Source organism: Salminus brasiliensis, chromosome 7, assembly GCF_030463535.1.
Source record: "Salminus brasiliensis chromosome 7, fSalBra1.hap2, whole genome shotgun sequence".
Classification (NCBI taxonomy): domain Eukaryota; kingdom Metazoa; phylum Chordata; class Actinopteri; order Characiformes; family Bryconidae; genus Salminus; species Salminus brasiliensis.
The window spans coordinates 717,913-735,242 of record NC_132884.1 but is presented as its reverse complement, the minus strand read 5'-3'; the positions used below and the strand labels follow the sequence as shown (position 1 = coordinate 735,242).

The window sequence follows — 17,330 nt, the reverse complement described above, 5'->3', positions numbered from 1 at the left end:
AACGAAAGAAGGAACTACCAAGAGGAACCATGACTGAGGGAGGACCAAGGGGAACCCGTCCACTGGATTGTGAAACAAAAAGCACAACAAAAGCATGAAGAACTGAAGGGATAACTCATGTAAACAGTAGGGGAGTAAGAAATTATTGATATATTGAAGTATTGCAATGTTAGGTTTCACGTCTCTCAAAAGTGAAGCCACCACAGATCAACTCCAGCCATTTTCCATCTGATTTTCCTCCTCTAAACTGTCTCTCCAGTCTCTAATTCCAGCAGTCAGTCTCCCTGCACTGATATGATTTTATTATTCCTCAGAAATCAGTTCTGATTGTCAGTCCCTATCTGACAATAGTTAACAATATTTTTAATCAGATAATGAAGTGGATGTAAAGACACTTACGGATGACAAGTTCCTAGAAGGAGCCACTTTAAAAATGCCTAGTCTCTCAAAAGATCGGGTTAAGGCTCAGGACTACCTGGGTAAAGCTTTGTCATCAACACCTTCACTACTGCACCCACTAATGCAAGTTAAGACTTTACTGTGCAAAGATCACATCACATCAAGCAAATCAAGCCTGTCCAGAAGCTGCAGTCTCTCTGGACTCGACCTTCGCTGAGATAGACAGAAGCTCAGTGAAAGCATGGTAGTAGTCTTCTCTTAGTCTCGTTATTTCTCCTAAACATGGTTCAGTTTGAGACCAGTGTGAGACCTGATTCTGAAATTCAGCTCCTGAGAAACAATCCTTCTTTCTACCTTTCTCACTCTTTTGGTCAGACTGATCTCTCCTCAGTCTCACCTCAATCAGATTCATAGAAGAGAAGAGTAAGATCTCCTCATTTTTCATAAAGCTCTCTTCTACATCTCAGAGATATTTTAGCAGAAGCAGAAGAAGAGCTCATGCTTTTCTCATTTGTATCCAAAACCTCACAGTTAAGCACCTCTTTTTTCCCAAAGGGGGGTTTAGGTGAAAGATCTCATAAACCAGTGAAATAATATTAAGAACTGCTTGATTTCCGCTTGATTGAAAGCCCTACTTTAAATGCTTTAAGCTTTTATATATCTGTGATTCAAAAGCAGGGTCTAGAAAAACAAGTACATTTGCTAAAGCAGGTGAATTAGAAGACAGAATCACACAGGCTACAGGCTAGCATGTAAAGCTCAGACTGTGAGAACATTTACAGGACAGGCACCGACAGTGTCAACATGAACTGTAATCAGTGGAACTTCAGGTGGTGAGGAGGACTCGTCACCTGGCGAGGGAGGTCTTTTATCAAACCCCAGTGAAAGCAATAGAATTCATATTTCTGACTACACTGACATGCAAAGCACAGTTTTAATTACCCTGACTGACTTTGGTTCAAATGTAATTAATTACAGGTACAATTGCTGCCAAAAGGAAATAAACACAAACTGAAAACTGAGTCGTCCCACATGTCACTTCTTTACCTGACACCACTAACAGAGTCTTCTGCATGCCTGGGGAGTTCGTGTCCTCTTTATCAAACACACAGTAGAAGGCCCCAGTGTCCCACACCGTCACGTTTATGATGGACACGGCGAAGTTCTCTATGTTAGTATCTAACCGGGCTAAGAAACGTCCCTTGGGGGTGAAAGTACCGTCTTTGTAAAATAGGCCACGTCCTCTTGTTTGAACAGCTGTTTGTACATGTACACGCCATCCTGTGACATCGGAGGAGGCTTGCAGTGGATAGTAGCCATCTGCCCGACACTGACCGTGACAGGCTGGTTGCTGTCCCCATCTAATAGAGGAGAGAAAGAAGAATTGGACTTTAGCCCATATTACACACATACACTAATAAACGTGAAGCACCTATAGCTAGCAATGTACACTACATTACCAAAAGTATTTATACAGTCTTTGCCCCCTATTTTAGCAATCTTTAGGCAAGCTGTCAAACGTGCAGCTTGATTAGGGCGTGTCAGGGTGTCCTTGCTATCGTAACGATAGGAAATGTGTACATTACGCGGCTCGAAACGTGCAAAAGGCATGTACTAAATCTCTTAATTAATCATGGGTGTCACTCGCCATTCCCTATAAGAGCCAGGTGTGGTCTGACTTTTGTGGATTGCTATTTCAGTGGTGTAAAGTGGGGTGTACATGCGGTGAGCTGCACGCGCCTGTGTTGGCAAATTACTGCCAAGATAACAACGAACGTCTGACTGTTGACGTCTGCCTAGGCTGTTTGAGTGGAGCTCCTGTGTTTTCGGTTGCCAAGATACGCAGCAATACTCCAGAAACAGACTGTTGGCGGGGTGTAAGATAGGGCCCTTTATGATAACTGAATTTTGCCTTTTTCAGTCACACACATGGCTACAGCCTCCACTGACACACCGGCAGTTAAATAGCCCCACTGTAATGTAATGTGTCAGTTCATCACATTTATGTCCTGCTAGAGCTGCCCCTGCCAACGGTAATTGCTGTTATTCTGAACTGTGAATGTCCAGGAGCACCCATCTGGCAGTCTGATAGACAAGTCTGGTTTTGTTGAATGCAGATAAATGTGAGCCACCACCCAACAGATCATTCAGCAGTGAAATTCATATATACATATAGTCTGATTCCTGTACTCACCTGAAGTCAGTGCACCTGAGCTGGATGAGTGTGTGCAAGACAGAGAGCCGCCTCAACAATACACTCTCTACACACACACACAGGTGGGCAAAGTATGGGTGCAAGTTAGGTCATGTCATAAAAACTGTAGCTTTCTTAAAGCAAGGTGTTTCATCCCTCCAGCACAGCCTGTGATCAGGTCCATGACTTCACAAGACAGGGGGTTTTTCATAAAGCAGGATTACTCAGTTTAGCCAGATAACTTAAGCTTAAACCTGAACCTGGTCAACAGGAGACATAAGAAATATTCCTGACAATCTGGAACATCAGGCTTAAGTTATCTCACCCTGTGATTTTCTGAGCTGCTGCTGAAATTTCTGATCAGCCAAGTTCGGCTTCATACTCAGCCTGGCGTCCAGAAAGTCCAAAGCCACTCACCTCCAGCTTCCTCAGCCGTCAGCAGCTTCCTCCCTGCTATGGTGTCAACCAGAGACTTTCTGTTACTTTCTGATACTTTCTGATACTTTTTGATACTTTCTGATACTTTTTGATACTTTCTGATACTTGCCTATCCAGGCAAAAATAAAAGGAAAGAGGGTTCCACCCCAGTCACACCCATAGCTTTGAGTTAACCCTTTAAAACCAATAATATATTCATATATATGTATATTAATTATATTATATATTTAATTTATATTTGATTCATGAATATCCTTATTTGTTTTTTAACAGCAATACTATTAAAATAATTAAATAAATAATAATTTGTTAATAAATTATATAATAGTGTAATAAATAAACACTAAGTTTGACTTATAAGAATAATAATTATTTGAATAATAATTTAAAGGCATTTTAAAGGCAAAAACCTTTTTTTCAAATATGATACAGAATGAAAGTCATGTATGCCAACTTTTTTTATTTATTTTTTAAATAATGAATCAGAAGATCAAATAAACACTTTTAAATTTCAAAAATTCAGATTTCATGTCAATGATTTGATGGTTTAGGATTGAAAGACATTTTATTTGATTAATTTTGGATTATATTTTGTAATGTGCTAGTGAGACCAGTTATATGTTCCAGGTGGGTTCAAGTTCAGATGCAGATTGAAATCTTTCTCATTAGGATACAAGACTTTCTTCCTATTTATACATCCTAAATATCCAGCAGTTTTACTGGTGCTCAGATAACCTGAGCCCAAAGCTGACTACAGAGAGACTACAGAGCTGAGTATAAATACTGAGTATTTAAAGAGTGTGGGAGTTTGTCTTGCTGAAGAAGACTGAAAGCTGCTCATATCCATATTCATACTTTATCCTTACATTAGCCAGTGAATCATAACACTGCAGGTTATGGAATTAGAGGCAGTTCTGAAGCTAGTGCATAGCAGCGCCCCCTGCTGATTACATTAAAAGCATAACACTGGAAGGAGGTTGATATAAAATTAAACACCACTGGTTAAGAAATGTTAGCTTTATTCATTTTGAGGTGAAAGATTGATCAGATTTAGTACCAAAATAAAACTAGCTTTTAAGAACCAGAAAACCTTTACAGACCCCAAGAACATAAATCCAACAATTACAAACTATTACAAAAATAAAACAGTTAATCTCCATGCAAACACAGGGTAGTAGGTTTTAAAGGGCCCATTCTCCACAGGCTTGGCTTTTAATGGCCTCATCCATTAGCCATTAAGCCGTTAAGGTGCTTTAATTAAGGTAAGTGTTCACATGCTGAAAAACTAAGACTGCCCCCATCTACAGAACTACCTTCTGTCAGGTGCACACACACAGGGCCAGGTTCCAGACACCCCTGTCTGAGAATTCTGTCCCTTATCTCATTAACCAAAGAACCCTATAGACATTCAACTGGTTCATTCTTAGTGGTTGATGATTACATACACTTAAAGAACCCATTTTGAGGTTCTGCATAAACAGCACCGAACTGTAGTCCTCAGTTCTCAGGATCAGAGGTGCAGTATAAATGAAAGGTGCAAAGTAAAACAGTGCATTATTAGATTTGAATTGAATTATTCAGCTTATTTGTCAGATTAGACACTGCATATATACAGTGGTTCACAACAGAGGAAAAACAATGAATGTGCATTCACATAAAGCTCGACTTCATCCCTGAAAAGCCTGAGATTTCCCACTCTTGCTGAAATCTCTAGATTGCGTATTTACACATTTATAAAAGTTCCTGCAAAAAATGTTAGGAATAGTTATGTGTGTGTATGTATGTATATATATATATATATATATATATATATATATATATATATATATATATATATATATTCACCACATTATGCATTTGTTTGTGTCTGTCGAAGTGGAGGCAGTATGACCACCAGAGGGAGGCAGAGAAACACCACCCATTCAGTGGCCAGCCCATATGCAGCACCTGGGCAGAGCTATCCCTGAACCCTCAGGCCCAGTTCAGAGTCATGCTGCAGGTAGAGGTCGTCGGTGTGGTGGGTGTAATGTCTAGGCCTGAATTGGAATGACCTCCCTGTTACACTCTGCGTGTGTGTTATTAGAGAGAAGCTCCTGAAAAAGCAGTGTGAGGAATTAATGTTAGCGCTGCACCAGCCTTGACTTATCATGGTGAATATAGTAACTTTACAGGAGAAGCGGAAACCTGCCGGAACTTTCAGTGGAAGTCAGTGAGACCAGAGTTTGGGAGTATTTCTGTTGGCCTGTTCATCTTTAAACTTTAAGGCACTGAACAGAGTAGCTGGGGTTTTCACATTATGGTAAAAATTATCAAAAAGTTCTGGCACGACGACAACGATATAAATATAATTAATATCTAATGCTGTTGTATAGTGATATAGGCAGTGACAGCGAATGTGAGAGGTGACTACAACACAGATCTGCCCAAATCAGAATGATAAGCTGTCCGATTCCTCGTTTGCTGTGAGCACTTTCACTTCCTTCCTTCATGCGGAGGCCATGTACGCATTGAAACTGAACACTAGAGGACAGTAATGAGGAAATATTTCAGATCTGCTGTAATCGCCTGTAATCCTGTTCAAATTGCTCACATTCTTCTTTTTGCTACTCATTTTATTCCAGTGACTGCTGGTGTGAGCTCATCTTCATCACTGGGAGTGACTGGTCAGGTTGTAACTCTTTGGGACTTTCCACACGAGCCCTGAGTACAGTTTTAATTTCAGTTTGGCTTAAAGCAGTTCAGCATCTTGTGATCATAATGAGTGTGAAAGATGATAATCTCACACGCATTCCAGTCCTGACCCTTAACGACTGAGACATTCCCTAAAGGCACAAGTGTAAGGAAGTCAGATCGTTTAGAGGAAGCCTGGCTGAAGAATCCAGCTGCTGTTAGCTGGTCTTCTCAGATGGTCTTAGCTGGTCTTTGATGTTCAGAGTGGTGAAAACACACCCTATATAGCGGTGTCCTATTAAGCATCGCAGCATATGTTTACATATGAGCTTGATGGACTAGCTGGTCTACCAGCATGACCATCTTGACCAAGCTGGTCAGACTGGTTGAGTACTTTGACACAGTCTGTGATGCTGATGTAGGGATCTGTGCATGTGGGCGACAGCCACAATTTTCATTTGACCTATGTAGTGCACTACCTAGGGAGTACAGTCATTTGAGATTCGACCGATTTCCATTATAAATGATTTCTAGTACCTGTACGTAATCTGAGCGAGACCAAGGTGGAAAAGAAGTAGTGATGTAATGGCAACACTGGATGATGCCGTGAATTTTAGTTGCCTCATTCTGGTTAAGGTTACATTGCCATAACTTAAATACACTATATGAACAAAAGTATTGGGACACCTGCTCATTCATTTCATTCATTCGTTTCTTCTGAAATCAAGGGTATTAAAAAAAAGGAGAATTTGATTGCATTCAGTGACAACAGCACATAGGGATATCAGGAGGTCGGATGATGATCAACTCTCCAACTCATCCCAAAAGTACTGGATGGAGTTCCACCATCATCATTCCAGAGAACACAGTTCTTCCACTGCTCCACAGCTCAATGTTGGGGGGCTTTATACCCCTCTAGCCCACATCTGGCATTAGGCAGCATAATGCCATTAGGATCATTCAATTGGCAGTACTTCTCTACAAAGATAAGACAAACTGTGTGTGTGTATTTGCACATATGTGTCAGCAAGGGGTTAAACTTTGCAGCTAAATGCATTTAAAGAAGTGGTGTCCACAAACATTTGGACATACAGTGTATGTACTTAATCTAGAAGCAGAACTGTGCCACTTCTGTCTGGTAATGTGAGAACAGCCTTTGCTCAGAACTGGAACAGAAACCCCTGATTTAAAATAGAAGCATCATCATTGACTTCCATTATAAATGAGTTTCAAACCAAGAGGGGTTGTGTATCATTCAGAGAAGCACACACAGTTATTACCCACGGTAACTGACCGTACTGGACGCAGTGGATACAGATAAGGTAGAAAAATGCTGGCATATCCCTTTAATAATTTCTCCTTCAGTTCTTCTGAATGCTCATGTCTTCATTCCAGCAGCTGCTCAGTACCGTCCTGCTCTTCTGTTGAGAAGGAAAGCACGGAGAGATGAGGAAATATAAAGAATATAAGATAAGAGCAGAGTCAGACGTCCAGACCACGGCCTGTTAGAACAGCTCTCTAAACAGCTGGTAGCTTCACTCAGATGTATAAGAGGAATATAAACCATACCCGTGTCATCCTCCTCATCCTCAGCCTCATCCTCATCCTCAGCCTCATCCTCAGCCTCAGCCTCATCCTCATCCTCATCCTCATCCTCATCCTCAGCCTCAGCGTTATGCTCAGCAGAATGTCCTAGGACAGAATATATTAAATTTGACATTTTAAAAGAATATTCAATGTTAATAAATACTCTTACACCAGATTTTTCTTGATGTTAACCCCTTCAAGCCCAGGCTCAGTTTAAAGTTCATTATATGACCTATTATTTACTTTATCTACTATCAATTTCTCAGCATGTACTTTAAATACTAATTCTAACTATTAATTAGTATAAACGTGTAAGAGCATACATACCGGCTTTTAGGGTCAAAGGGGTTAAATATTTTTCAGGATATGGCAACTTTTCAGATGACAGCACTATTTTGACTTTCACTTCCATCCTCAGCGCGGGAAAGTCCGGAGTAAATAGGGACAGGGAGTCAATCAGAGGAAAGGCAAGAATAAACAAAGGGCCGAAAGGGGGGTTTACGATTGCATGCTGCCCTCATCCCACACACAGACAACAACCAACCAAAAGTACTGGGGCACGCAGATATACTGATGTGTTAAGGTGGGAAAGCTGGTCTGCTTCAAACAGTATAGAATTGTACTGAATTAATAGAGTGTGTATGGATTTACCCAGACTGTTCAGACTGCTCAGAGACTGTTACAGCTCATTAAGTAATGGAGACCTGGTCACAACCCTGCTCCAGCCATCCATTTCCTCTAGAAAGTGAACTGAGCTGCAGGCTAGACGGTTCTGAGGCTTTCAGTCACTCTACAGTAGCAGTACTGAAACTCTGTGAGGAAGTGTGGGCTGGTCATGGCTGACCCACACCGAGACATCTGAGGAGCTCTGTGTAATTTACTCTGACATTAGAAAATATCACATGTCCAGTACTGTCAGTGTGGCAGCGTCCATATGATCACACCCGCACCAGACTAGTGTCCACCAGACTCTCACACCAAGCAGAAGAAAGCAGAGAGAGGAGCCTGACCGGACAAGACTGGACTAGACATGCTTCTCTTTAATGAGGAGACAGAGACGCAGACGTCACCAGAGCAGGAATACTGAAGAATTCTAGAAACCATTGCGAAAATCACCCGGCCCAAAACCACAGATACTCCAAATAACGAACATATTGAGGAACATACTCAGAATAGGCTGAGCAGAAGGTCTTCTGACTCCTGTTGGTAAAATGAGTGCACACAAATTACTGCTGTAGTTAAAGATGAATATCACTGATCCTGTGAATCACTGTCAGCAATAATCAATAATATCGGCTTTACTTTTAATAAAAACTTCTCTTAAAGATAACGCACTGAAAAGGGGTTATTCTACTGGCAACAGGACTATAAAAACATACAGAAGAACCATTTAACCAGACAAAGAACCAATTATACATACACAAGGCGTTCTTGTCAAGGTTGTACATAGAACCCCTTCCTAAAGAACCTCTGAATAACCTTTTTTAAGGGGTACATGGTAAATTCATGGTACTGAAAAGGGTTCTTTGCCTCATAACAGTAGTGGAACTTAAGAAAAGGACCATATTCATCACAGAGAAGAACTCTTTTACAGAGCAAAGAACCATTAAGGTGTTCTCTGAGTTGTCATGGTTGTATTTAGAACCACTTTTCAAGGCTGTACACGGCAAACCCTTAGTGCTGAAAAGCAGATCTCTGACAAATCACAACAGTCAAATCCATTGCTTTGTAGAACCATTTCTAAAAGGTTCTTCACAGAACCATCTACCACTTAGACATTCAACAGCCCAAACCTCTCTTAAACCCCACCCACAAAAATGTGTAATTAACATCTGGTTCTCAGACTGATGATCATAAAAATGATCAGATTCCAGATGGACACAAATAGAGCACTGTGCTCCGAGGCACTCGGCCTGAGAGGGGCTCTCAACTACCATGGCTTTTCAATAGCTTGGCGGTCAGATTGCAGGGGGGTTGTCCTGCCTTTTTCAGTGTTGGAGAGCCAATGAGCCAGCTGTTGCCACCTGTTCACTGCACACCTGCAGTGTGAAGCCCTCCAAAACAAATTAAAGCTCAAACTGTGGAGTGGAAACAGTCTGCAGTAACATAATCCAGCCTCCTGACAAATATTCTTCCAACAACGCTTGCCTTTCTTTATTCTCACTGTTAGCTCTGGTTGAGAGCCCCTCTCAGGCCCAGTGCCTTGAATCACAGAGAATTTATGTCCATCTGACCATTTTTCTGATAATCAAGCAATCAAGTGATCGTGACAGCCCTACTCCAGTCTTCCATTTCTTCTAGAAAGGGATCTTTCTGGATGGTTATGAGACTTTCAGTTGTTCTACAGTGAAACTCCAAACTGAAACTCATTAGGAAGCGTGGGCTGGTCAAGGCTGGTAAACTCTCGGTGGCACTGAAAATGAGCTCTTTAATGCATAACACGGTTAAAATCCCTACTGTTTACCAACACCCAGAGTTTTCAGACTGTTCTAGCAGTTTCACTACCACAGCTATTCTTCAGCTTGCTGCTAGGATTGCAGGATCCCTGCCTTTAGTTAGAGACCCTTTGGCAGCCAAGGCTAAATCTAAGTATAGCCCTGCCTAATTGCAATAGAGCAGGGGTAGAGTAGGGCACAGGAAATTTAAAAATGGGCACAGGAAGAACTAACTAACTGCTGGAATTAGACTCTGGAGATGGAAAGACAGATTAGAGGAGAAAATAAGATGGAAAATGGGTGGAGTTTTTGTCATTGAAACATATGGGAATAGGCGGAGCTACACATCATATTGCAACCATCCAACAGAGGCACTGGACCTGTGGTTGCTTCACGATTGAGAGACGTAGCACATAGCACTGTGCGGTGTCTGGTGTGTTTTCCACAATCACTGTTCCACACTGTTTCTCACTGTTTTCATTAAGACCTAACATCAGACCCAACTGCAGTTTAAAGCGTCTCCAGATGTGCAGTTAGTGAAATATGTGGCAGAAGTAAGTCTGGTTCGGTACAGGCTGATCACACTTCTCTGAATGGGGTCAAAAGTACATCTTTTCTCAGTTCTGCTGAATTGACACATTTCTCCTTGTGGTTAGCTTGTCTCCTGCAGTAACTTCTTCCTTTCTGAAGCCTCAGAGAAGAGCATGTGACAGTCATACGTTCTGAATGCTGATGATACTTACGCTGAATGCGTTTTCTGTAGAACAGGAGCGCAATTAAGGCAACGATGACAATGAAGCCACCGACTACCACACCAACAGTCACAGTAACTGGAGAACCTGGATCATCACCTGGCAACACCAATAACATATTAATAACACTCTAAATGTAGCTACAGGCAGAGCTACAGTCTCTCAGAACAGCCTGGCAGAACTTTTAGAAAGAGAGCAAGCTGTTACCCGTCATCTTCAGCTGGAACGTGCTCTCTCCTTCCTGGACGTTTCTGCTGTTGAGGACCACACACCTGAAGGGCGCCCAGCTCGGGTCGATCGAGGGGAAGGACAGTTTGCTGGACAACTGCAGCAGTTTGTCCTCACCCTCTTTGATCGTCAGTGTGGCACTCTTCGTCCAGTCAGTGTTGATTTTGTCAAACCAGTGAATGACCCCTGCTGGATAGCCGCCACTAGCATTGCAGTAAAGGTTGGCGCCCTGACCTTCCACAATGTTTTCTGGCCAGGAGTTGGTGGCTGGTTCATTGTACTTGGCTGAGTAGAAAAAACATACATACAATAGTCCAGCTATTTAACTGGTGCAGAACATCCTCTCCTCTTCATTACTTTATTAATGTCATCTGGTGTTTCAGGAGCAAAAGCAGTGTGTACTCAAGAACCATGATTGACAGCCACTGGAATCGAACCAAGACTTTATGCAAGAGTTACTTTTAGTCTTATTTTCATTTTCATAAAGCAGTTCTCTGGAAACCAAAATTAATTCTTCAGTCCAGCTCTCAGTCCAGTCCAGCTCTCAGTACAGCTCTCAGTTAGATCTCAGTCCAGCTCTCAGTCCAGTCCAGCTCTCAGTCCAGCTCTCAGGGCAGGGCAGGGCAGGGCTGGGCCTTTTGACCGTGGGACTGTGACACTGTTCTACAGGGCCGGTCAGGCTGTCCTTTACACACTGACACTGCTCACTCTGGGGTTACGAAAGTGAGTCTGAGAAACACAAGGGACTCCTGAGAGGCTGAGACTGCTGAATCAAACAAAAACAGAAAGCAGTTCTGGAGGTCGGAGTACGTGTCCTCTGTGTGACAATCTACAACTGACCCCAAACATCAACAAGGACTCAACCTTCTCTGCAGAATTCCAGGTCAACTCCGGAGCGCGCCTCCCGAAGGCCAACATGACCAGAGGGGCAGAATGTGGCCTTACTGTTCAATAGACTCATTCTCCACTGACTCTGCAGCAGATTCAGGAGTGAACAGAAGTGCGCTGTTTCTCACGAGTCAATCGCTGTTCCATGATTCAGCAATTTCTATTAAATGTCTACTTTGTCACTGAACAGTGTGCTGAACCACAATGCAGCTACTTATTTCATGTGTAGTTTCTGTTTCAGCCTAAAACAGAACATAAACTGCATGAACAAAAGTATTGGGACACCTGCTCATTCATTGATTCTTCTGAAATCAAAGGGATGTTGAGGGGTGAGTAACTGTTACTACTGTCCAGGGAAGACAGGGAAGGGATCACCAGTTAAACATGCTAGAGCACCTGACAACATTTATATAAGAAAACCAGAACCCATGTGGGCACAGACTCTAACTCTTACCTGTGACGCTGATCCTGAACACTCCGTCTTTAATGATGCCACGATTGGTTAAAAGCATGTACAGGTACTCTCCTTCATCTGTGAGTGCAGTGTCGGTCAGCTCCAGAGACGGATCGCTCACAGATGGAAGTCTAAATCGAGCGTCTCCAGATTCACTGCCGTTTTTAATTGTAAACAGTGGATCTTTTTGACCATTCTTATAGACAAACACTGTAATGACAGTAATGTGCTGATCTGCAACAGAAGCTATAAAAGAGCAGGAGATGTTTGTGGTCTGCCCAACGACTCCATCAGCAGGCTTACATTCCAGGTCCACCAGCCCTGAAACAACAGCACAAACACACAACACCCTCAAAAAGGTGCCAAAACAACGCCTCCAAGAACAACGAACCCGTCACCAGTGAGGTTCTTATAGGAGAGAATCAGCACTGCAGTATGAGAGCGGGGTCAGGTGGATAAACGGCCGCAGAGCATTCTGCTTTTCTTTATCTGTATTATTGGATTTTGCTTTGTACGACATATGTGTGTTTGACTTCATCACTATCTCAGTCTGTGGTTAACACACATGGTCCAAACCCATACATTCAGTCCTCCTCCAGATTCTCTGAATATGAGCTCATTAAGGAGGTGAACTGACACAGTGAGAATGCCGTATGTCAGCTTTATTAAGCGAGGTTAGTGCAGGGTGTTTGGCGGCAGCAGCAGGGCCCAGGTTAAGCAGCTGGTGTAGTTCTACAGTAGAGTTAAAGTTTAATAGTTAAAGAGCAGAGTTAGGTTAGCTCAGCTTAGATGAAGCAATATTTATATTTTATTTTACTTGAATCCTTAATGAGCTCCAGGGATATTGTGGGGGACTGGGCTGGTTTCACAAAAGCCATCCTAAGAAGAAACTAATGAAGGATTATAAAATAAACATTATATATATATATATATATATATATATATATATATATATATATGAACATATTGTTTCCATTGTTTTCAGATGTTTATAGAATTGTTGCAGAACCTTCCATTCACAGTGTCAATTCAAAGTGCTTTACATAAACAAGGAAAAAATACATCAAGTAAAAGCAAAAGAATAGCAAACATCTAATATAATCAAATATAATAAATAATCATTTATTTATATAAAATACATTTTACCATAAGAATGAGATGAGAGAGTGCCATTACAGAACACTAGTTAAGAAAAATCTGAGAATTCTTTGAAGAATTTCTGCTGATTTTTTTCTTAAACATAAAATTAAGATTAAAAAATTTGATTTGAGAAGATTTTTTTCTTGAGACACGTCTGTGAATTCGGCCCCAAATCAGCACCTCACAGTAAGAGCCAGGCTGGTTAAATTACAGCCTTCACACATTTCACACACTGTTACTGTAAACAAGGTCCCAGAAGTAAACAATGAGAGAGCCCTTGACTCCCGTGTGAAGGACATTTACAGAGAAACTGAAAATGCACTACAGATGTGATGATGATGATGATGAAATATAAATATATAGTCAATTTTTATAATATTTGCTTTACTTTTGTAAAAGGCCAAAATAGATTCATCTAATCAAACCATCAGCTGCAGATTTGTTCCTGCACTGTTAGTCTTATTTAAATGATGTAAATGAGGGAGTAAATCATCTGCAGAGACAAACTTAAACATGACATTTTCTGCACATTTTAGACAGTTTTACTCACTGAATTTAACAAACTGGAAAAAATGAAACACATCCAATGTGCAATTACTTTAGCTCATATTTAATGTTTTATTTTGCTGTTAAATTCAGATAATACAAATAAATAAACAGCAGTCATGTATTAGAATAAGCAGAATGGGTTTCTGAAGAGGATGTGACATTTAACCAACATCAGCCTGTACCTGGAGTTTAACCAGGGGTGCTCAAACTTTTGCACATGACTGTATGTTTGTATGTGCTGGTCTGTGCTGCAGCCTGTGTGAACTGCAGTGTAGGAAGTGTAGGTCTGGGCCTGCAGGGCTTATCACTAGAGTAAAAATTGGTCTTCTGACTCACTGTTATTGGCGTTTCCCACAGAGGAGGAGATCAGCGCGAGGAGCAGGACGAGCTCCACAGCCATGCTGCTCTACAGGGGGAAGTACAGTGATGACAGTAAGGCGTTATGATGCAGATTTATTTAATTAATAAATGCAAGCAAAGGTAATGTCCAGGTTTTTACATTTAGAACATCAAATTTAAATAAACATTTACATATAAAACAAAAAGAAGAGACATTAGCCCTGTTAGCCTAGCCTATCATGCTGACTTGACTGAATCAGGTGATCTACTGTGCTGCCCTCTTTACCAGCATGTCCTGGTCTTTAATAGAAACCATATGCAGTACAGGGACTCGTCAGAGGGCTGAGTTCTCTCTGTGAAAATGAATCACACAGACTGTCCACATCGACCACGTCAGCCTCCCAAACACTTCCTCTTCCCTACCGTCTACTAAGTGCTGCCCGCAGTTCACCCTGCTCCTATTTACTTGTTTCAAGTAAAGTCTGAGTCCAGTAACAGCGCTGAATCCAACCATTCAATCCTCACTGCTTTTCATCACAAGCATTCTCTCCTGAAAAAGACACTTGCACTGATTTAGCAGAAGTTCTGGAGGCCGTCCACTAGAAAGCCAAAGTCACACAGTTCAGATTTTATATTAAAATATGTTGCCAAATTCACAATTATGCTTTTATTAAAAATAAACTAAAGCTGAACAAAACATAAAATCCATTATGTCACTATCAGCCATTACATTAAAACCACTGGCAGGTGAAGGGAACAACACTGATTAAGCAGGAAAAAACTTGTCTCGATACCAGTCAACACCCAAGACCGATTCTGGGCTCATTATCACTGGCTTGCTTTCAAACCACGGGTCAATTTTCCGAGTTCATTTTATCAAAAAATCTTTTTTTCATCTGTTTATGGCTGTTTATTGTTTACCATGGATAGAAGAAGATCAGCGCTTTCTGGAGTCAGGGCGTTCACCATGCAGGAACACCTGCAAACAAGGAGCCTTTCTCGCAGGAGAAGGTTTGTAGCCGTGCAGGTGATAAGGTGAAGCAGTCACCTGACGAAATGAACCAATCAGGCAACCCCACACATGGTACAGGGAGCAGATAGCTTCCACACCTGCAGCAGACCAAACCAGAGTCCACTTGAAACAATTTCAGGAGGACCAGAGACCGATATCACACTTGACCAAAGCTCTCCCAGGTCCAGAAAAGACACTTTGTTCAGACTGAACCAGACTGAGATGTTCTAGGTGACTGGATCAGAACATCTCCAAAACATCAAGCAGGTCTTGTGGGATATTCCTGGTATGCAGTGAGCTAACGCTAGCTAATGCTAGGCTAACATTGCTAATAAACACTGGGCTTAGACTGTCACCAGTCTCATCTCTTTAGACACGCCCCTTATATTGTCTGTCTCTCAGCGTGTCTCTCAGAGCTCCTCCAGATCTTCATCAGCTGGTAGATGGATGAGGTTTAGGAGACAGTGGGACTAACTTTGGTCTATAAACCCAAACATGAAGTGAAAGAGGGTTTGAGTAGACCAATATTTCAGCTTACGTGTTTAAGTACGTCTGATCGGCCCATCATGCTGTTTGAAACAGACGTTTAAAGCAAACCAATAAAGATTCTGACATTTATTTATTATTAATGGATTGGTGACAGTCTAAGGCCAGTGTTTGTTAGCAGCGTTAGCCTAGCATCTCTTGTTGTGAACTAAAAAAGTCCACGTCAGATACCACACATGTCCTGGCTGATCGACTGAATCTGGGATCAGAGATCAATCATGATACTTTCATTATACACGGATACACTATATGGACAAAAGTATTGGGACACCTCATTCACTGTTTCTTCTGAAATCAATTGTATTAAAAAGAGCTGATCCTGCTTCTGTTGGAGTAACTGTCTCTACTGTCCAGAGAAAAAGACTTTCTTCATCACCCCAAATCCTCATCCCCAACTCATCCCAAAAATACTGGATGGAGCTCCACCACCATCATTCCAGAGAACACAGCTCCTCCACTGCTCCACAGCTCAGCAATAGTAACTAAAGGCATTCATTAGAAGGCGTATCCACAAACATTTGGAAATATAGTGTATGTTTCCAAAACGTTCACTACAGCTTTGTGTTGTCAGAACAGATCTGCAATATAGCCTTGAGCAGTTACACCAAAAGCCGGTGCTACTCGTGCCTTCGGGTGCTGCGGCTCAGATAACCCTCTCTGATCTTGGTCATTATTACAGGAGGTCTTATAGTCACTGGTGTATTTCCTCATCTCAGCAGCTGAAGCAGAACAGCACCACACAGTAAAACACACAGCAGCCCAACATGTGACCACCGTCCCACTACATCATCTGGAAAACTCCCTCAGTAAACGTTCTATCAGCAATTAAAGAGTCTTCCGAGCTTCTGACCTGAATCAAACTTCACACCTGTACTGAAAAGCTACCAGCGTCCACCCCGAGCTGTATTCACCCCCTACCCTCAGCCTGCAGAGCTGCTACTGTCAGAGTCAAGAGCCAAAGCATGAAAAGTGGGGAGAAGGATGAGAAGCTCAGTACTCACAGAGAGAAGCTGGATATCTGAGCGTGAAGGAGAGAAGACAGAAACCTTGCCCTGCAGCTCTCACAGCTTTCACTTTCACTCACGCTCCTCACAGCTGCCACTGTTCTTCTGCAGCAGCTCCTGACTTCTGAAGTGTGTTCCCTCAGGCTGCTTCATAAATCCCCCTCTTCACCATCCCAGGACGTACCCTGAACAGTTCATTGGTGAGCTTATTACAGTTAAGAAAGCAAAAAATCCCCTAAGAGCTTCAGTTGAGCTGATCAGTGCTCTGACGTTACCAGTTACAGTTAAAACAAGGCATCTAATTCGAGCTCTCCATTCCACCTTAAGCAGCACAGCAGCGGAACGTAACGGCTGCATCACCCAAGAGTACGGAATGGAGAGATATTTTTGTATGATATAAAGCTATGGTGTGATCACAATATAGTAATAAATCACACTGATTCTTATTAGAATCTTATAATCAGTGTGCACACCTGAGCTCCTCCACCTCCACCGCACTACATTTGACCTGCAGCGCTGTGCTCATTAACACCATTCTGAGCAGAGCTCAGGTCAGTTTTTACGGCCTACTTAAAACATGTTGGGCTCAAGCTCATAATGACAGTTTACGGGGCGGGCCCGGTCAGGCTCAGACAGAACATGCACAGGCTCAGGTCGGGCTGGATTTTTTGGGCTCTACCGCAGAGACAGTCTCT

At 42.0% G+C, this 17,330-nt stretch overlaps 1 protein-coding gene across 6 annotated transcripts; it reads right to left on the bottom strand.

Moving 5' to 3' along the window:
• Positions 1 to 4,033: 4,033 nt before the first annotated feature.
• LOC140559714 (uncharacterized) lies at positions 4,034 to 16,744 on the bottom strand. 6 transcript variants are annotated; one of them, XM_072683290.1, is made up of 7 exons: positions 16,633 to 16,744; positions 14,071 to 14,140; positions 12,046 to 12,366; positions 10,683 to 10,988; positions 10,467 to 10,574; positions 7,271 to 7,393; positions 4,034 to 7,122 (listed from the first exon to the last, which is right to left on the bottom strand). In XM_072683290.1, the coding sequence occupies exons 2-7, from the start codon at positions 14,132 to 14,134 to the stop codon at positions 7,088 to 7,090; spliced, it is 957 nt and encodes a 318-aa protein (XP_072539391.1). In that variant the 5' UTR covers positions 14,135 to 14,140; positions 16,633 to 16,744; the 3' UTR covers positions 4,034 to 7,087. The 6 variants fall into 6 exon arrangements, 5 of the variants coding, with proteins under 5 accessions (XP_072539391.1, XP_072539392.1, XP_072539393.1 ...); XM_072683291.1 differs by having other exon boundaries at positions 4,034 to 7,119; XR_011979906.1 differs by lacking the exon at positions 4,034 to 7,122 and adding an exon at positions 7,616 to 8,488 and having other exon boundaries at positions 7,342 to 7,393.
• Positions 16,745 to 17,330: the final 586 nt, after the last annotated feature.